This window comes from Panthera uncia, chromosome A2, assembly GCF_023721935.1.
Source record: "Panthera uncia isolate 11264 chromosome A2, Puncia_PCG_1.0, whole genome shotgun sequence".
Classification (NCBI taxonomy): Eukaryota; Metazoa; Chordata; class Mammalia; order Carnivora; family Felidae; genus Panthera; species Panthera uncia.
The window spans coordinates 2,190,797-2,212,251 of record NC_064816.1 but is presented as its reverse complement, the minus strand read 5'-3'; the positions used below and the strand labels follow the sequence as shown (position 1 = coordinate 2,212,251).

General features: G+C 56.0%; 1 protein-coding gene across 1 annotated transcript in view; it reads right to left on the bottom strand.

Annotated features, from left to right (window-relative positions):
- The window catches only part of GNA15 (G protein subunit alpha 15), a 20,980-nt gene extending 6,828 nt beyond the window's left edge, over nucleotides 1–14,152 (bottom strand). Inside the window, exons 1-4 of the mRNA XM_049642347.1 lie at nucleotides 13,164–14,152; nucleotides 6,702–6,886; nucleotides 2,032–2,186; nucleotides 1,326–1,454 (exon numbers count right to left, since the gene is read on the bottom strand). Coding sequence (XP_049498304.1) covers nucleotides 1,326–1,454; nucleotides 2,032–2,186; nucleotides 6,702–6,886; nucleotides 13,164–13,308 — 614 coding nt within the window. The 5' untranslated portion in view covers nucleotides 13,309–14,152. The remainder of the gene's footprint in view (nucleotides 1–1,325; nucleotides 1,455–2,031; nucleotides 2,187–6,701; nucleotides 6,887–13,163) is intronic.
- Between the last annotated feature and the right edge of the window lie 7,303 nt (nucleotides 14,153–21,455).

Here is a 21,455-nt window from a genome sequence, read left to right as displayed (position 1 = left end):
GTCCATCCATCCATCCATCCATCCATCTATCCATCTACCCAACCATTGAACCAACCATCCATCCAACCACCCACATACTCTTGCGTCCATCCACCCACCCGTTCACCCACCCTCCACACACCTATACATACATACACTCACCCATCCATCCACTCATTTATCCTTCCATCTTTCCAACTCTCCTCCCACATTCACTAACTTCCACTCTGATCTTGAGCTGATCATCGCTAGCAAAGCAGGGGAATCAAACTCAGCCCCTAGCCTTGTGGGGCTCTCCGTCAGGGGAGGAGACTGATGGCAAACAGATAAATTATGAGCCTTCCTGGTGAGGACTATTGCAAAGGCCAGAGGAGCACGTTTGGGGTATCAATTCAGGACAGTGTGAGACTCAGTATGGGTGAGGTGAGCACAACCCCTGTGTCCAGTCCTCACCCCGCACCCTCCACAGCTCCCTGCCATCAGCCCACAGACACGGAGCTTGTTAAGGTCACTAATGACCCTCTAAATGCCAATCCCAGAAGTCGCTTTTCCTGGTGTACTCTTCCCGACCTCACCTTTAGTCTTCGACGCTGGCCGTCACTCTGCCTGGACCCCTTGCTGCGCTGGCCACTCACGCCTCTGCCTTCCAGCTCAGGCCTGTGTGTGTCTAGCCACCTCCCAGATGCCCCAGATCCCTCAGACTCAACGTGCCCCAAAGGACATCATTGTCTAGTCTAACACCCCCACGCTGCCACCACCACCGTGACCTGACATTTACCCCATCACCCAGATTCTCTGATCCTTGGGCTCATCTGGTCCTGCCCATTCTACGTCGGAAACAATTTTTGCTCCATCCCCTCATTTCCATCCCCGCGACCACTGCCCTGGCCCTTACCAGCGCTTCCTGCCTGGATCATGGCTCCCGCCCACTCCTGAGTCCCCTGACCTCCAGCCTCACCCCATCAGGGGGATCACCCTCTGAGCTTCCCCAGGCCCAAATCAATCCCTCTGGAAAACCGCTGACCACACAGTCTCCGTCTCCTCCTACCCAGCAGCCCTTCAAGTTATCCGACTGAACTCCTATTCAACCTTCAATGCCCCAATACCAATGTCCCCTCCTTCAGGAAGACCTGCCCTCCTGGACCTCTGGTGGCCTCATTCTGGGCTCTTCCAGGTCCCACACCTGACTGCATGGGGACTCCAGGTGTCTAGATCCAGCTCAGCCTCCTTCAGCCTGGAAGCTGCTTGAGGACTGGTACTGGGAAACTCCTATTCATCCTTCAGGGCCCCATTTCCTTTGCCCCCTCCTACAGGAAGCTTTCCCCAGCTCCGGGCCATGGGCTCACCGCAGGTTGGTCTTCTGCACGGAGAAGCAGTACTCATTGATGCCGGTGGTGGGCATGCGGCTCCGGAGCACGTCCTGTGCCGTGGGGATGTAGTCCTCCTCAGTGATGCGCTCCAGGTGGGACAGGTAGCTGTGGAGTGAGGAGCCCTGAGGCCTAGTCTCGCAGCCTCCCTTTGTTTCTCAGACCCCCCTCCAAAGCCCAGAGACGACCCCGCGGGGGGAGGGGAGCTGCTGGGGAGGGGCCGGACCTCTGGGTCTGCAGGTGGCCTGGGAGCATCACCCTGAGGCTGAGGGAGCACGGGGCGAAGCAGCCTCACCCTCAGAACAGCAGGACTTCAAGGACAGTGTGAACTCAAGAACAGTGTCACCGGGGGAGGGGTGTCACCTTGGGAGAGCTGTCACCCCCAGGAGTGACGCTGTGCCAAGAAAAGTGATGGCCTGGGAACAAGCTGCAGCTGTCAAATCGCCCTCAATGCCCAGCATCGTGCCCAGGGAGTGTCACTGCGTGGTGATGAGCACTGTCCCCCCAGGAACGACGTCACCCTAGGAGCTGTGTCCCCCCAGGAACGACGTCACCCGGGAGCAAGACCATCCACAGCACCTCCCGCAGTGGGAGCCAACCAGCCTGGGCCCCTTCTGTCCCGGGACGAGTTCACCACCGGCTGCATCTGGGCCCCACACCTGCCGCCCCCGAGCTCCGCACTCACTACACGGCCGAGTCCAGCAGGTGAAACTCCCGGCGACGCTCATAACAGGCCCGGATGCCGGCGTCCCTCCACAGCCACTGCATGGCCACCGCGCAGCGCTTCTCGAAAGTGGTCACTTTGTAGGGGTCCTGGCTCATGACCAGACTGGCGTGGTGCTGGGGAGGGAGGGACGGGGCGAGTCAGACATCCCCGCCAGCCACTGTGCCCCTCTGCGACGGAACGCCCCCCCACACACTGCAGTTCCTAGCCCCCCCCCCGCCTCGCCTCTGCTCCTTCCTTCGCACCCCCCTTTGTCCCCAGATGGAGGGCAGAGGGGCAGCAGAGAAGGCACGTGCAGGGACATCAGTTCTGCATCTTTGACGCTCATGAGGCAAGTCGCTACAGGTGCCCTCACGACAGACAGGTAGCGTGATGAAACAATGCGTGCAGGTCCCGCGGGGAGGTCGAGGCACACGCAGCCGGAGCCGTGCGCCCGCCGGCCCCTCGTGCTGCCCCTCCCCTGCCTCCACCCGTCCTCCTTTCCTTCCAGCAGGGACGGCGGCTCAGACTTCCGCCTTGGCCTGTGCACGTGGGTGCGTGTGTCCGCGTGGGCACGTGCGTGTATGCTCGTGGGTGTGTGTGTGTGCCTCTGTGCCTGAGAGTGTGACAACGAGGGCCACCACTTCTACTGAGGTCCTTGCCAGGGCCACCCAAGAGGGAAAGGAAACGAAAGGCGTCAGGTTTGGAAAGGAGTGTGTCGCACGGTGGTTACTCGCCGAGAGCATGGCTGCACGTAGAAAGTCCAACACAGTCTAGCGATGAGCTGTCAGAATAAACTAGTTACCTTGGCGAGATCAACAGACACACATCCGATGTGTGGCTTATATATTAACCACTAACTGGTGGACGTTTTCAAGAATTTAAATCCCATTTACGGTAGCAAAAAAAAAAAAAAAAAGATCTCAAATACCTAGGAATAAATCTAACAACACACGTGAAATCTCGCCACGCTGAAATATACAAACATCACGAAGAAAAAAATTGTTTACTAAATGTTTATTTGTGCGAGCCGGCGCACGCGTGCGAGCGAAGGAGGGGTGAGGCGGGGGGAGAGATGATCCAAAGTAGGCTCTGCGGGGCACCTGGGTGGCGCAGTCGGTTAAGCGCCCGGCTCTTGATTTCACCTCAGGTCATGATCTCACGGTCTGTGAGTTCGATCCCCGCATCGGGCTCTGTGCTGGCAGCATGGAGCCTGCTTGGGATTCTCTCTCTCCCTCTCTCTCTCTCTGCCCCTTCCCTGCTCATGCTCTCTAAATAAAGAAAGAAAAAAAGAAAACATTAAAAAACAACAACATAGGGGGCTCTGCACTGTCAGCACAGAGCCCGATGTGGGGCTCGAACTCGTGAACCTTGAGATCGTGACCTGAGTCAAAGTCGGACGTTTAACCGACTGAGCCACCCAGACGTCCCGCTAAGGAAAAAATGTAAAGGATCTAAATAATTGGAAGGCTATGCTGTGTTCGTGGATTGAAAGACTCAGCATTTTTAAGCTACCAGTTCTCCCCAAATTAATCTACAGATTCCATGCAATTCTACCAAAATCCCAGAAAGGTGTGTGTGCGCGTAAAAACTGACAAGATAATTCTAAACTTAATGTAGAAATGCAAAAGGGCCCGGAGCAGCCGACGCCATTCTGGAGGACAAAGTGGAAGGATTTCCACTCGCAGGCTCCGAGACTACGTATTAGGAAGCTGCAATCACTAACATGAAATGATGTTCACTCAAAGGCAGAGGTATTGACCAACAGAACAGAACAGTGAGCGTTAACAGATCCAGGCACATCTGAACACCCGATTTATCACAAAGACGAGACTGTGGTACGGTGGGAAAAATGTTAAGGGGCACTGCCACCATTGAATAGCTGCACCAGGAGGATAAAAAAGGAAAGAAACGTGATCACACCCTACACAGGAATCAATTCCAGGTACAATGTAAATCTAAATCTGAAACAATAAAGCTCCACTTAAAAGATAGCAATAGAGGGGCACCTGGGGGGGCTCAGTCGGTTGAGCATCCTACTCTTGGTTTCAGCTCAGGTCGTGATCTCCCGGTTCATGGGTTCAAGCCTCGTGTCCAGCTCCATGCTGACAGCACAGAGCCTGCTTGGGATTCTCTCTCTCTCTCCCTCTCTCTCTGCCCCTCCCCTGCTCCCATGAGCGTACTTTCTCTCTCTTGCTTTCTCAAGAATAAATAAATAAAACTTTAAAAAACAAGTAAGTAAAAAAAGTTAAAGATAGCGATAGAGAATTTCATCATGACCTTGAGGGGGAAAAACATCTCTTAAGCTGGCTACCAAAAACAAACAAACAAACAAACAAACAAACAAACACAAAAAGCAAAAATCCAACAACACACCAGTAAGCAGAAGACTGACATGATGGACTTCATTAAAATTAAGAGCTATTCATCCGGACACCATGCAAACAATTAAGATGCAAGGTATGGATGGGGAGAAAATATTTACAAAATACACAACAAAGTGCTCTCTTCCAGAACATACAAAGAATCTGCTATAAATCAGTAAGAAAAAAAAAAGGGCAAAAACAAAGCCAAAAACAAAAATGGGCGAAAGATTTGAACAGTTGTTTCACAAAATGGTATATCCAAATGTCCGATAAACCTGTGAAGAGGTGTGCAGCCTCCTTCTTAATCAGGGAAATGCAAATCAGAACCACAATGAAATACCTCCAAGAACCCACCAGAATGGCTAAAACGAGCCGACAGCATCCAATGTTGGCAAGGATGAGTGGCAACTGGAACTCTTCATGTACTGCTGGCAGGAGTGTGAAATAGTCAAGTGCTTGGAGACGGTCTGGTGTCTCCTCCTAATCTAATCTACTTTATGATCCAAATCTACTTCTACACAGATACCCAACAGAGATGTGTAGGTTTTCATGAAACACGTATGATAGAAATGAACAAACCACAACTATGCCCCAAAGATGGAAGAAGTACAGACATACTGAGCAGTGTCAGAAGCCAGACATGCGAGAACGTTCTGTATAATTCCATGTATGAGAAGTTCAAAAATAGATAACCCCAATATAGCTGCTGGTTACTCCTGGGGGGTAGTGATTTGGGGAAGGAGCCTCTGGGGACACGTTCTGCTTCTCGTCCTGGGCAGCGATTACACACGGGCACTTACGTTGTGATGGCTTCACTGAGCTTGTGAACTGGCTTCTTCAGCACGTGTGTTAGAGCTCAGTTAAAACCGCTATTCTAGGGGCACCTGGGTGGCTCAGTCAGTTAAGCATCTGACTTTGGCTCAGGTCACGATCTCACGGTTTGTGAGTTCGAGCCCCGCGTCAGGCTCTGTGCTGACAGTTCAGATTCTGTGTCTCCCGCGATCTGCTCCTCCCCTGCTTGTTCTCTCTCTCTCTCTCTCTCTCTCAAACATAAATAAATATTTTTTTAAAACCCACAAGTGCTGGCGAGGCTGTGGAGAAATTGGAGCCCTCGTGTGCTGTTGGGGGGAATGCAAACAAGTGTGGAGGGTCCTCAAAAAAATTAAAATAGAACTACCCTATGATCCAGCAATGCGACTTCTGAGCGTTTACCCGAAAGAATTGAAATCAGGATCTTGAAAAGATACTAACATCCTGTGTTGACTGCAGCACGAGTCACAATAGCCAAGGCGTAGAAACAACCTAAATGTCCATCAAGAGAATGTGGTGCATGCGCGCACACACACACACACACACACACACGGCTATTGCTGAGCCTTAAAAAAAGAAGGGGAATCCGCAATAGGTAACGACATGAATGAATCTGGGGGACATCACGTTAAGTGAAATAAGCCAGGCACAGAAGGACGAACACTGCATGACCCCACTTGCGTGAGGCTTCTAGAAAAAGCAAACTCATGGACACGGACAGCGGCATGGGGCTGGGGCAGGGAGATCTGGGCATCTGCCACTCGAGGCCGTAACCTTCTAGTTCCTCAGGAGGACCACGGGCGAGAGGCCTGCCGGGAACCGTACCGCACTGTGCACACCCCCACTGGTGACGAGGGTGGAGAGCGTGGGAGGTGTTCCTGTGACACGTGCACACGGAGCTGCCCGCCCCGAAGCCGGACTCTGTCGCCGGTCGATGGTATTAACATTGCTACAGCAAAGCGGGTGCTGGTTCGGGACCCCCCCCCCCAGGCCACCCCTGTCATCGCAGGGCCCACAGGACAGCACGAGAGGGGGGCTGATGCCGAGTTGCCTGGAATGCACGGAAACTCCTGGGGTAGAGTTGACAAGACCTGGGGACCCAAGAAACACGGCCCTGTCCCAGGTGTCCAAAGGGACATGGCCCTGAACGGAGGGTTCTATGAGACACGGCCCAGACCTGTGGTTCTGAGGGGACATAGTCTTGATCTGGAGGGTCCGAGGGGACATGGTCCCACCAGGGTGGGGGTGTCTGAGGGGACTCGGCCTGACAGGGTGGGGGCGTCTGAGGGGACGCGGTCCTGCCCCAGAAGTTGTGAGGGGAAGATGTGTTGGGCTTTGGGGTCAGAGGGCGCGCATCCTGCCCCGGGGGTCCTAGTGGACACAGCCTGGGCCCGAGGGTCGGAAGGGACGGGTCCCACCCCCAGTGCCACAGGGCCACCAGCATGCGGCCCCGGCCCGAGCCCCCCGCTCGCTCACCCTGCTCTCGGGCCTGCTGAACGGAATCTGCAGCCAGTCCATGGCCTCGATCATGGCCTGCATGGACACGAAGATGTTCTGGTAGATGAGGGGCCGGAAGCCCTTGCGCTCCTCCTCCGAGTAGCCCGCCCCGTGGATGATGCGCATCTGCTTGATGAACGTGCTCTTCCCGCTCTCGCCGGGGCCTGGGGGGAGGGGGGGAGGGGACACCAGCAGCTCAGTCCCAGGGGCTCCCGCCACCCACCACCCCGGGGCTCCAACCCCGCTCCGGAACCCTGGGCGAGCGCCTTCCCCTTGCGTGCCTCAGTTTCCCCTGCTGTCAGAGCCTGCCTGCGAGGGGAAACGAGCGCCCCGTAAGAGGCCCCTGGGGGGGGGGGGGGGTCAGCCAACCAGGGTTCGAGGGGCCAGCCAGCCGGCAGCCTGTGTCCGCGTGCCCAGCAGGTTTTCAGTTTGCATGACAGCCTTCACGGCTCAAATACTTTCTGTGCTTGTGGGTTTGACATTTTTAAACGATTGAAAGGAATTAAAAAAAAAAAAAACAACCACGAGTATTTCATCACATGTGGAGCTGGTCTGGAATTCCTGTTTCGGCGTCCCTAAATAAAGTTTTATTGGCACACAGTCACCGCCATTTGTGTCCCCATGGCCTCTGGCTGTTTGCTCGCTCCGGCAGCAGAAGCGGGCAGTCCGAGAGGGTCTGGCCCACGGGGCTGAAAATACTGAGGAACAGCAAAAAGGCTGTTTGGCTGGAGCAGAGTGGGGGTGGGGGGGGAGGCCAGGTGGTGCGGGGGGTCTGGGGGCCACGCGGAGGACTCGGGCTTTTACCCCAGGGAGGTGGGAGCCCTGGAGGGCTATGGGGAGTGGGGCACCCGACCCAGGTCCTCGAAGGTGTTCTGCGGTGGCCGCTGCAGGGAAGACAGACTGCGGGGGCGAGGGCAGGGGCAGGGCGTCCGGGGTGGAGGTCTAGGTGAGTGACGACGGGGGCTGGACCCGGTGGAAAGAAGACATTCGAGAGATATTTGGGAGACGGACTAAGAAGGCTTCGCTGATGGACGAGAGCGGGGAGAGGGGTCCTTGCGGGGCCATCTACACGATTCACGGGGCCAAGTGCACGCCGGGGCCCTTCTGAGCCCAGGGCACTGCGGGACTGCCCGGGTCCCACGCCCAGAAAAGCCAGCCCTGGGCTTGCGACAATAACACTTAGATCTTCGGTAGTCCCGGTCTGGAAGCTCAGAGAGGAAGGCTCGACTCCCTGCTGCCTGAGCCCTGGCGTGTGTGTGTGTGTGTGTGTGTGTGTGTGTGCGCGCCTCTGTTTTCCCATCTGTAAAATGGTGTGATAGCCAGGCAGGAGGGGTGGGACCGGGAGGCTCCTCCCACAGCTCCCTGCCCCGCCCAGCTCCTGGGGGACCCTGGCATGGGGTCCTTCCCGGCACAGGAGGGGGGACTGGAAGGAGGAACAGGAAGCAGCAGGAAAGGAAGGGGTGGAGCCCAGAAAGAGGAAACAGTCGGAGGGAGCAGAGTGGGGGTGGAGGAGGCGGAGAGAAGAGAGGGTGCCCCCCCAGGAGCTCCGTGTCCCCACATATCTGTGGGCAACAAGGGCAGGCCTGGGGTGACACCAGGTGTGGTTAAGTCCACTGGACTCGAGGTCCAAGAACATGAGTTGCTCTGGGGCACCTGGTGGCTCAGTCGGTTAAGCGTCCGAGTCTTGGTTTCAGCTCAGGTCACGATCTCGTGGTTCGTGGGTCCGAGCCCCGCGTCAGGCTCTGCGCTGACATCGCGGAGCCTGCTTGGGATTCTCTCCCTTCCCCGCCCCCTCTCTGCCCCTCCCCTGCTCCCACACTCTCTCTCTCAAAATCAATAAGTCAACTTACAAAAAAAAAAAGGAGCGAGACGGAGGGAGATGGAGAAGAGAGGAAATATGGTAAAACACCAACATTTGCAGGAGAACCGGGCGCAACGTTTCAGTGGGTCTGAAAGCATTTCAAACGGAAAAGTTAACCGAGGGGAAAAGCCTGACATGTGACGCGAGATGCTGAATGGGAAATTGGAACAGAAAAAGGGCCCCCGCAGGGAACCGGCCACATCCCAGGCCCGGAGCCCCGCTCACGGAGCGCAGTCGTGAGGTTCCGAGGGAGCTCTCCCACTGGGACAGGTGCACCGGGGTCATACGAGATGTCAACACAGGGGAAGCCGTTTAGTAGACGGGAACGTCTGCTCTGTCTTTGCCACTCTTCCGTACATCTAAAAGTATTCCGAAATAAAAAGTTTCCCCCCAAAAAACACCCAAAACACCCCCGCGCCCCGGGTCCACAGCCTGAAAGTCTCCAACACGGAGCCGTATGGGTCTGAGATCGCCTGACAGAAGGACGGCTCTTGGCCCACTCTTCATATGGGGAAACTGAGTCCCAGATCGGCTGATGGGCTTGCCTCGGGCCAACGCAGCCGGTTAAGGGGCCAAGCTGGGACTCAGACCTCGTTCTGTCCGAGTGCAGAGCTCATGGGTTAGCGGTATTAAACCAGAAAGTTCCCCATATCCATAGTCACCGCGAGCTTGATTTAACTCTTGGTGTCTGGGCCAAAATACCCCGTGCCTGTCCTCAGCCAACCCCCCCCACCAAAGAGTCCCACCGGTTTGCTATTTGCAAAAGACACCCGGGAATCAGAGAGGTGGGGTGATTTTCCCGGGGTCCCACAGCTAGCAGAGAAGCAAGGGAGTAAACTCGAGCCCTGGTGGGTCCTTCACTGACAAAACGGGCTCCGGCCAGCCTGCCGGGTCAGGCGCCGTCAGAGTATCGGACAATGAACGTCATGTCCACGTCACGTGTCCACAGACACTCGGGAGCCAGACAGGTCCTGTGGGGGCTGCGGGAAGGGGGACCGAGATGAGCGCAGGGGACCACTCCCTTTGATCTCCTTCCCGGTAGCCTTTCAACTCTCAGACCTCGGGTCTCCCCCAGACATGTGGGGACCCATCAAAGGTCACACAGAACAACGGCTGACTTGCGAGGCACTGATTTTCTTCTCTCCTGTGTCGTTGAAGGAAAAACAAAAAAATCCTGATCGCCACCCACAGCATGGATTTTGTGACTCATGACTGGGTCACAACCTAAAGTCTGAAGACTCCACTGGTGGAACCCTCTCTTTGCAGCCCGTGACTGTCCTGAAGCCACGGAGGATTCTGGAACCTCTCCAGCCCCAGGTTCCTGGTCTGCTGCGGGAAAGTCCGCAAATGGGGCTGGGGGCTGCAGGGACAGCTCTTCCCACCTGGTGGGCCAGAGGGGTAGGGCCTGCTTCCTCCTGGGGGTGGAGAGGAAGGGGAACCTGGCGGCTCCTTCCACGGCAGAAGGCCGCCCCAGACCTCTGATGGTCCAGGAGACGGGGCCACGGGGACATGCTGGAGGGCAGGAGGCTCAGCTTCTAGGTCCAGCTCTGGCTCAGACTGGCTGCCGACCCCAGACCAATCCCATCACCTCCCTGGGCCTCAGTTTCCCCGTCTGTCACTGGGGTGCTGTGGCTTTTCTCTCCAGAGGCACATTCACAGGGAAGTCAAATGCATGGGCTCCGGAACCAGAATTCTAGGTTCCGATCCTGGCTGTGTGACCTTGGGCAAATCGCTTCGCCTCTCTGGGCCTCGGTTTCCCCACCTGGGGACAGGAGCGGTATCCACCTCAAGCTCTGTGGACAGAGCTGGCTCCTTTAATGGCTTCATTCTGACGTCCCCCCCCCCCCCCCAACATTCTCCAACACGCCAATCGCTTCCTGTCAGGGACAGACTCCCGGCCCCTAAGCCTGCTTCCTCAAAAAGACCAGCCACCTCCAGGAAAAAATAACTTTTGGTTTCAATTCCTGTTTTCAAGAAGGGAGAGAGGTGTGGAAGCAGCCCTTGGCGCTGGGGGGTAGGGGGTGGTCAAAACCACAGTCCACAGCGTGGTCCACAGGGCCACCATCAGCGCTTGGGAACATGAACAACCTCCCTGCCCCCACCGCACACCAGCAGAAGGGGCTTCCTGGTGTGGGGAGGGCTGGGCAGTGGTCAGCGTGGTGTGGCACCAGGGACCTTCCCAGCTCTGGAAGATGCGGTGCAGCTCCAGGGGAAGTCGCCCCAGAGACAGGATTCCTTCATTCGCTTATTCATTCATAAATTACGCTCTGGGCATCTGTTCTCTGTCAGGTTCACTATGCTCCCTGGGCCGGATGCTGGGGACAGAGGCATGAACAAGAAAGACACGGTCCCCACCTCCGTGTAACTGGAGAGACAGACAGGAAAGAACAAGTTAAACAAATCTACAGAACGTCCGTACGTGCCCTGAAGAAAGGAGGAAGGAGAAGGACCGGCCGCCTTTGTGGTCAAGGAATCCAGGAAGACTTCTCTGCGGAGGTGACACACGAGTTGTGTTGCCTTGAGTGACAGCACCGGCCGCATGGAGGCGTGGGTGACGCCGAGAGCCACCGGCAGGGAGAACAGCAAGTGGAAAGGCCCTGAGGTTCGGATACATAAACTCGAGGTGTGCAAGGAAAGATCGCCAGCATCGGTAAACCTCCGTGCCGGGTGGATCGAGAGGAAGCGAGCAGACAAACAGAATGAAAGATGGACGCTTCACATGTCCCTCAGGACAAGGGAATGGGGCACACGATTGATTCCCATACCTTCGACAGCTTCGAAGAAAGGGACAAGTTCTTTGACAGACATCGATCACCAAAACTGACGCAAGAAAAAACAGATAGCCTAAGTAGCCCTAATAATAATATTATTAAAAGCCCTAATAATAATATAATAATATGATACATCATATATCATACATCCTCTTCCTGTAATAGCCTACCTAGTCTGAAGATGTCAAATAGAGATAGCAATTAAAGTAATTAAATTCTTTAATTAAAAAAAAAAATATTTTATTTATTTTTGAGAAAGAGGATGCAAGCAGGGGAGGGGCAGAGAGAGAGGGCGACAGAGGATCCAAAGCAGGCTCTACATTGACAGCCGAGAGCCCGATGTGGGGCTTGAACTCATGAACCACGAGATCGTGACCTGAGCTGAAGTCAGACGCTCAACTGACTGAGCCACCCAGGCGCCCCAAGTAATTTAATTCTTTTTTTTTTTTTTTAATTTTTTAATGTTTACTTATTTTTTGAGAGACAGGGAGAGACAGAGCGTGAGCAGGGGAGGGGCAGAGAGAGAGGGAGGCACAGAATCCGAAGCAGGCTCCGGGCTCCGAGCGGTCAGCACGGGGCCTGACGCCGAAGCTGGACGCTTAACCGACTGAGCCACCCAGGCGTCCCAAGTAATTAAATTTTTAATTAAAACCTTCCAGGCTCAGATAGCCTCACTGACGATTTTGCCGAAGCTTCAGGAAAATGAAATAATTGAAAAAAGCAAAGAAGGCAAGGGCCTGTGCCAAAGGATCGCAGGAGGAAGTTGCAGGAGTTGGGGTCTGAGGGGCCAGCCACGGGGCCATTGAGACCGTCCCCATGCCAGGTTCCTTGGAAAACTAAATGGGGGGGGGTGTCTTTTCCATAAAAGACTAGAGTCAGAAGGGCCCTAATTAAGGTGCAATCTTGGGGGCCCCAGGCTTCTACACCCTCCTCTCCACTCCCCAGGGCCCCCCTACCTCGGAGGCAGGGAAGAGTGAGGCCGCCATACGGATGGCCGGCCTCCTGGCCCAGGGCAGGCAGATGTGACTTCCAGACACCTGAGACCTTCCCTGGTGTCCCCCCAACCCCAGGGCTCAGGATGTCCCGGGAGCCCCTCTGAGGCTGGCATCCGGAGGGGAAGCCCGCAGGGCCCCAGGGGTGGAGGGAGTGGACATGCGTTGGGGACAAGACTCTGCGCTTTGGGAGGCCACAACCTTGGAGCCTTACGACCTGCCACCCCCGTCACTCTTCCCTTCCACCCTGGATTATTTTCCTCCTCACTCTTCTTGCCGCCGGAAATTCTCTCTCTGCTTATTGGCTTCTGGGCCGTCTGTCTCCCTGTCGGCAAGATGAGGTCCCCGGAGGCAGGGACATCGCCCATCTCGGTGGCTGCGGCGCCCGCCCGGAGAGTTAGTCGATACTTCTCGAATGAATGAATCAGTGAGCCAGTGGGTCACAGCCCGCGGGCAATGCCCGGGCCCAGGGACTCCCCCGCGAGCCCGCCAGAGCAGGCGGGGGCCAGGCCCTCCCCGGGCGGCGTGGGGCAGACAGACAGGGGGCAGGGCCCTCGGCGGCCGACGGGGAGGCCCCGAGGCCGGCTGCACGCCTGGGCTCATGGCCCCCTTCCCCTGACGCCAGGGCAGAGGCCGGCAGGGCACGCGCCACCCCCCCAACCCTGCACAAGCCCCTCCCGGCCTCCCGCTGCCCGCACCTCGGGGCGAGGACCTGGTCTCTCTGGGCCTTAGACTTCTCGCCCCCAAGTGGGTCAGGCTCTCCCGGCCCCGTGGGGTCCCCGGCGGCGTCCCGTGCGCACCCCACCCGCCCGCTCACCCAGAAGCAGCAGCTTCAGCTCCCCGCGGTCCCTCTTCTTCTGCTCCAGCAGGATCCTGTTGATGTCCTGGTCGATCCGGGCCGCCGCCTTCTCATCCTCGGTCAGGCAGCAGGGGCAGCAGCACCAGGTCAGCGAGCGGGCCATGGTGGGGGCCTCAGCGGGCACGAGGCGGCATGGCCCCGCCCCGGGGAGGGCTCCCCGCCCGGACGGCCGTCGGGCGTACCGGGGCCGCGCACCCTTCTTGGGGGGGGGGGTCACCCCCGGGGACGCCGACTCCCCGGCCTCGAGCGCCCGGCGAGGCCTGGGTGTCCGGCGGGCGCGGGGCGGGCGGCTGGGGGCGGGAGGAGGCGCCCAGGAAGGCGCGGAGGCTCAGGGCTCCCCGCCCATCTCCAGACCCGGCCTGCCCTGCCAAACTGGTTGAGGGCGGGTGCCCCCCGGGGAGGGCGGGGTGCCGGGAGGAAGGGCCCAACCACAGGGTGCAGTGAGCGTCCCCGCAGCGCCCCACCGGGCCCTCCTTCCTCATTCTGGAGAACGGGCGGACTCCATCCTCCCGGGGCCTCTGACGCCGCCTCCAGGCGGGCCCCGGGCGCACCCCTCCTTCCCCTCCGCGGAGCCGATGGGGGGAGGTCGAGAGGTCGGGGCAAGGCCAATGAGGATCTTTTCCGAAAACGGGCGGAAGCCAGGGGGCTCCCGTGGAGGGGCCGTCTCAGGTGCACGGCGCCCCGACTTCCCAATGGGCAGATGCAACACTGAGGCACAGGGCCAGGAAGTGAGTTGCCCGGGCGCCGGGCGGAAGAACAAGACGGGGCCCGGAGTCTGCTGTCGCCCACAGGGCCCCAGGCTCTCAACGCTGACCAGGCAGCTTCCTTCTTCCTTGCGGACGAGGACCGAGTGCCCACTGTGTGCCAGGGACAGTGCCGAGCACAGCAGGGCACAAAGTGACAACACTAAGCCTAACGTTCTAGATGGAGACGCAGATAAGGAAATACTTGTTTAACATTCAAGGCTGTTGGATGATGGTACATTCCGAGCGAAAAAGAGAGCAGAGCAGGGGGTAGGGCACGCTGGGTGCTTGGGTTGGGGCTTTAAATAGGGGTCAAGGAAGGTCACCAGGAGGGGGAGGCGGACAGGCAGCCTAGGCACAGGGGGACCTTGAGGGTCTAACGTGCGGTTCAGGGACTTTCCCCACAAGGCCATGGGGCCACCTGCCCCTGCCCCCTGGGCCCCCGGGACCCTAGAAATAGGACGGTGACACATGGCTGCTTTCTGGATGGGCACTCACAGCCAAAGGGGACTTGGGTTGTCTCCAATCCAGCAGATCTTTGCCCTGTTTGACGGTAGAAACCCCGCTTTGAGAGGTTCTAGAAGGCTCTAGAAAGTTCTGGAAAACCCCTCCCGCTGGAGATACACATAATTCGGGACACCTCTCGGATGGCACCAGCAAGGCTCAGAGAGGGTGAGTGATGTGCCTGGGGTCACACAGCAGCAACCGTCAGCCCTCCCCCACGGCAAGACCCGCAAGACCCGTGTGGTTTTCTTTGCTGTTGATTCATAACGAACAGCAGATGGGAAGTTGGATAAGGGCCCCCGTTGGGTCACTGGGGCTGGCAGGCGCTGCCCTGCTCACCACCCCACCCCCACCCACAACCGGATGGCTGTGAGGAGAGGTGCTCCCCAAAGCCAGAGGCCTGAGTGACTTTCCACCCTCCGGGCAGATGAAAAGCAGAAATAGGTCTGAGCCACGCAGAGCCGGGGAACAGCAGAACAGAAATAACCAGCTTGGCAAAAACCCGGAGGCCAGGCTGAGTCACAGACCCGGATCCAGATGCGGGCGCCAGGCCCAGGACCCTGAGGGTCACCAGGCCCCCAGCACGCCACGACGGGACCCAGGTGGCATGGGGTCTAGCTTAACGTCTTCTGTGGCTCCCGCTCACTGGCCTCAGAACAAACGGCCGGGGTCCTCGATCCCCCCCAGTGGCCCGGCCTCCGTGAGTTTCTCCGGCTTCAAAATAAATCTCCTTTTCAGTTCCCTTAACTTCTCCCCTCCCCCCACCCGGTGCCAGGCGCCAGCGGGAATCTGTCACGTTTTAGTTCATTCGGGAATAGCAGGGCGAGCTCTTGCATATTTTTAAGACACACACACACACACACCCCGCATAAAGCATGAATATATAATCCAATAAATTCTTGTGAAACTTGCATCCACTTGATCTGAACCCAGGTGAAGACTGAGGATGTCACCAGCCCCAGGAAGTGCCCAACGGTCCCCAATGCTCTCACTCCTACGGTGTCTCTATGTTTGGGGAGTAATTTTTGGTAATAAGATTTATCTTGTTTGTCTTTCTTTCTTTCTTTCTTTCTTTCTTTCTTTTGAAGAGAGAAAGGGCACAAGTGAGCGAGGGGCAGAGAGAGAAAGAGAGAGAGAATCCCGCGAGGGGCAGAGAGAGAGAGGGAGAGAGAGAGAGAGAAAATTCCACACAGGCTCTGCATTGTCAATGCAGAGCCCAAAGCGGGGCTCGAACTCATGAACAGTGAGATCATGACCTGAGCCAAAGTCGGATGCTTAACTGCACTGAGCCACCCAGGCGCCCCCAGACTTATCTTGGTTTTCATTCTGAAATGTACGTGGCGTCGTGTTCACTTTCTTTGGTGTGCGGTTCTGGGACTTTGACAAAGGCACACAGCCATGTAAATTGTCACCCGAACAGACGACGGAATGTGCTCCCACCACCTAGAAATACTCCCTCCAGGGACTCCTTCGTCGTCAGACCCTCACCTCCTCCCCAGTCCCCGGAAACCACTGATCTTTGTTGCTATGATTTCTAAAGTACTTTTCTGGAGGTCGCACAAATGAATGCTGTATTAGGTAGCTTTTCAGACTGGCTTCTTTCACGGAGCATTTGAGATCCGTCCTCTGCAAGCTGGGGGTGCACCGGGGACCTGTTCCTTCCGGCTGCTGAGCGGTTGTGGGACCCCACACGGCAGTGCTCACCCACAGAACACACGGGGGTTGTTTCTAGGGTGCAGTGATCACGAACAGTGCTGCCGCACACGTACGTGTTCAGGGTTCGGACGAACATCCGTGTTCATTTCTCGGGGAGAAATTTCTAGCAGGGGGATCTCCGGGCCAGAGTAACCGTTTGGCTTTGTGAGGAACTGCGATCGGTTTCCCAAGTGGCCACCCCAGTCTGCATTCCCCCCCCCCCCCCCCCCCCCCCCCCCAGCGATGAATGAGGTCCAATTGCTCTGTGTCGTCTCCAGCACTTAGCATTGTCTGTATTTTTAGTTTTGGCTATTTTCAGACGTGTGTGTCTCCTTATGGATTTCATCTGTGTCTCCCTGAGGGACCAGTGGCATTGAACACTCTCGCGTGTGTGCACGCGACATCCGTGTGTGCTTCTTGGTGAAGTGGCCGTCCTTTCAGTGCCTTGTTTTCTTATGACTGTGTTTTGAAAATTTGTTGTGCGGGCGGGATGCAAGTCCTTTATTGCGCGGGTGGTTTGCAAATGCTTTTCTCCCAGCCCGTAGGTCGGGTTTCCGTCCCCTTAATTGTGTCTTCCCTGGAGCAGAAGTTTTAAACTTCGATGATGGTTCAATGAATCAAATTTGTTTTTAACTTTATGGATTATGTCTTGGGTGTTTTATCTGAGAACTGTTTGGCAAACCCGAGGAGGTGGAGATGTTCTCCGATCTTCTCTTCTGGGAGTTTCATTGTTTTACATGTTACATTTAGAGCTACGACCACGCGGAGTTCTTTCTCGTATGAAAGTAGATGTTCTTCCCCTCCTCCCCCCCCTCCTCCTTCTCCTCCCCCTCCCCTTCTTCCCCCACCCTCTCTTTCTCCCTCCTCCTCTTCCTCCTTCTTCTCCTCCCCCCTCCTCCTCCTTTCTCCCTCCTCCTCCCCTTCCCCTCCTCCTCTCTCTCCTCTTCCCCCTCCCCCTCCTGCTTTTCCTCCTCCGTCTCCTTCTTCCTCTATATGTGAATGTCCAGTTGTCCCAGCATCATTTGTTAAAAAGACTGTCATCTCTCGGGGAGCCTGGGTGGCTCAGTCGGTTAAGCGTCCGACTCTTGATGTCGGCTCAGGTCGTGATCTCAAGGTCCATGAGTTCGAGCCCCAGGTCAGGCCCTGTGCTGACAGCTCGGAGCCTGGAGCCTGCTTCGGATTCTGCGTCTCCCTCTCTCTCTGTCCCTCCCTCACTCATGCTCTGTCTCTCTCACCCTCAAAAATGAGTAAATGTTAAAAAAAAAATTTTTTTTAAGAAAAACAAAAGAACGGATGAATTGACTGTGAGATATTCACCCAAAGGAATGCTGCGGCCACAGCTGGCGGTGACGATTGACAACCCACAAGGACACACAGCACTCTGTGTCACACAGATGTGACACTGAGTGATAGATAGAAATGACTCACCACAGTTCATCTTGCGCAGCTCTCCTCAGATAAAGTTCACAAATGGAGAAAAGGAAACACAAATTTTAGGGTAGCTTAATTCAGCTGTACATTTGTAAAGAAAAGCAAGGAAGCTGAATTTAAATAAGTAAATTTAAAAAAACTAACTTGAATTTAAAGACAGAAATTAAAAAAAAAACTAACTTGAATTTAAATAAACAAAATTTTAAAAACCAACTGGAATTTAAATAAATTTAAAAAACCGACTTGAATTTAAAGACATAACTTTAGGGGCGGCTGGGTGGCTCAGTGGGTTAAGCATCGACTTCAGCTCAGGTCACGATCTCATGGTTCGGGGGTTTGAGCCCCACATCGATGTCTCTGCTGTCAGCACAGAGCCTGGGGTCCCCCTCTCTCTGCCCCTCCCCTGCTCACTCGCTCTCTCTCTCAAAAATAAACATGAAAAAATTAAAGTGTTACTTTCTTTAAAAAAAATAAATACATTTTTAGAAACTAACTGTTATGTAAATAAGTAAATTTTAAAAACCTAGCTTAAATTTAAATAATAAAAAAAAAAAGCGAGGAAGCAAAGAGGGACATTACATAACAGAATCGATTCACAGAGAACATGGCCACCAGAGCGTGTATGCACGAGGCACAGAAAAGCAAAATATGAAAGGCCTGAAAGGAGAAATCCACAGAGCCACAAATCTGCTCCCAAACGTTGACACCCCTCTCTCCGTAATCAGTAGAATAAGCGGGCAGAGTATTAGCAAGAATATAGAAGATCTAAACACCACCATGGACCGCATAGACTCGGATCAATATGGTGATGTGATTTTTGGTAAATACAATGACAATTCAGTCGAGAGATGGCAGTCTTTTCATTTATTTATTTTATTTTATATATATATATATATATATATATATTTTTTTTTTTTTTTTTGAGAGAGAGAGAGAGAGAGAGAGAGATCACGAGCGGGGGGATGGGCAGAAAGGGAGAGACGACGCCCGGATCATGACCTGAGCAGAGAGATCAAGAGTCAGTCGTTCAACGGACTGAGCCACCCAGGCGCCCCAACGCTTATCTATTTAAGCAGGCATATAATTTTTGCGTTCGTTTCAGATGTACAACGTGACGATCCGATATTTGTGCCCATCGTGAAACCATCACACGATGGGTCTCGTTAGGGGACATTTTGTTTTCCCGGGATGAAGGCTTCTAAGATCTCCTCTCATCCACGTTCACATGTGCGGTACAGTGTCACTAACCACGGTCCCCAGGCCGCGCTAGCCACCCTGTACCGCTGACGGGCGCCCGGTTAAATTTCAGCCTGGGGCTGCAGCGAGCGGGGCAGCGGTGGACATGTGGCCCAGGCCGCTGGTGACCGTAGGAGCGACCCTGCGCGGAGAGAAACCTAACTGGGGAACGGTGGCTTAGAAGGGGTTTCCCAGGGACTGGCTTTGGCCACGGCGCATGCGCCACGTACGCTCCTGGAGCTGCGTCCGTTGTTTCCCGTCTCCTGTTTCCTGAACGGCACGCGCCTTGCTGCGTCTCTGGTTTTACGAGTGTCCTTTGTGCTTAACAAGAATACGATCTGTACATCGTTCCCAAGTACCTCCCAGTCCTCGGCTGCCGGGAGTACTGGCCGCTGAGGGCCACGGCTGTCCCCGCCGGCCCTTGGCCACACCTCAGGTCCTGCCCACCCCCCGGCAAAGGCCCGAAGTCAATGCCGGGATAACAAAGTTTTTAACTGATCGTTTCTTTGGAGAAGACGCGAAAGTCTTCCTGCCGCGATTTCACTGCTAGTTTTATATCCAGGAGAATGGCAAGCGCTGTTCAGGCACTTGCGTACCTGTGTTCACAGCGGCATCATTCACAGCCCCAGGTTTCCGTCGACAGGTCAGTGGGGCAGGCTTCGTGGGCGTAGCAACCCGGTTCTGCAGGTTTTCCGTCTTGAAATTCCCCTATTTTTTTTTTTTTTTTTTTTAAAAACAAAGATCGTGTGTTTTCATTTAGTTCGTGTCCGCGCCTCGCTGGACCGGCCGCGGCTGGTGTCCATGTCTGGCGAGCGCTGGCCTACCGTCAGGGCAAGGAACTGGCCACTCGGTGCCTTGGTTTCCCCATGAGAGGAGGAGAGGCCCTCGCGCGGAAAAACGCGCGTCCGGAGCCTGCCGGTGTGCAGGAAGGCCGGAGAGCTCGAGAGCGCCACCTGCTGGGCGCGGCGGGCGTGACGTCCAGGTGCGCCGGCTGCGTCGCGGGGCCTTCTCCTCCCCGCCTCACTTCCTGGATCCTGCCCCCTCCTCTGCCCCCACCTGGTGCAGCCCCCATCACGCCCGCGGGGACCAGAGCAGTCCCCTCCGCCGTGGATCCCCGGCTCGGGCCTTCATCCCTCCAAGTCCGTCCTCCCCATGGCGGCCATCGGAGGGCGCCCGTGAGCACCCGAGTCAGGTCTGGCCCTCCTCGGCCCGCAGCCCTCCGGGTCGCCCACCTCTCTGGGGGAAAGCCCTAGTCCTCCTGAGGCTCTCAAGGCCCTGCAGACCTGCCTCTGCCCCTGCCTGCCCTCCCCTCCTCCCTCTCTCCCCCTCACCCACTCTGCTGCAGCCACGCGGGCCTTCTCACTGTTCCTCCGACGTGTGAGCCCAGTGCGGCCCCAGGACGTTTGCACGGGCTGTGCCCCGTGCCTGGGGTGCCCTTCTCTCACGTCATCATTGTTCCCCATCCGGCTTCCCTGCTGTGTCTGGTGCCACAGCCTTCAAGGCCTATCCCACTGATGAGCAAGTGCAGAAAGCTGGAGGAGGCCGTGCAGAGACTGAACGCCTTGGACACGGCCGGTGGGAGTGTGAAACGGGGCGGCCGCTGTGGAAACGGGTTGGTGGTTCTTCAAAAAGCTAAATGTAGAACTACCGTGATCTGGCGATTGCTGGTGCGGTCTGTAGTCACTAGAACGGAAAGCAGGCTCTCAGCCTGATGTTTGCACACACAGGTCCCCTTCAGCATGATTCCCAGTCACTGAGACGTGGAAATAACCCGAGTGTCCACCGACGGTAAAGCAGAAAGTGGCTCATCCATAAAATGATCATCCAGCCTCAGCGAGGAAGGACGTCCTGCCGCCTGCCACCACGTGGATGGACCCGGAGGACACTGCACAGTGACAGGAGCCAGACACAGGACACGTCCTGCGCGACCCCACTCACAGGGGGTCCCCAGAGGAGTCCCGTCCACAGAGGCAGAGAGTGGATGGTGGGAGCCAGGGGTGGGGAGTCCGTGCTTCATGGGGACAGGGTCTCAGTCTGGGGAGATGGAAAGTTCTGGAGACGGATGGAGGGTGGGTGCACGACAGTGTGTGTTTGATGCCGCTGGACAGCTCAGCGGTTAAGCGTCCAACTTCGGCTCAGATCATGATCTCGCGGTCCGTGAGCTCGAGCCCCGCGTCGGGCTCTGTGCGGACAGCTCAGAGCCTGGAACCTGCTTCGGATTCTGTGTTGCGCTCTCTGCCCCTCCCCACTCATGCTCTGTCTCTCAAAAAATGAATAAACATCAAAAAAAAATTTTTTTTTTAAATAGTACGTTTCTTTGAAGTAGGCTCTATGCCCAGTGCAAGCCCAGTGCGGGGCTTCAACTCATGAGCTGCAGACCCAGACCTGAGCTGAGATCAAGAGTCAGATGCTCAACTGACTGAGCCAGCCAGGCGCCCACAAATGGTACATTTATGTGCACTTACCACTTTTTAAAAAGGAAAAAATCCGAGGAGTGGTTGCGGAGACTGGCCTAATACAGGTGGGCGAGGAGAACATGTTCCACAAGAGCATCCCCCATGGCCCCCACGGCCCCCACCTGGAGTAGCAAGCCCGGCCCAGAACCGGGCTCCTCGGTCCCCTGCCCCCAGTGAGGAGGCAC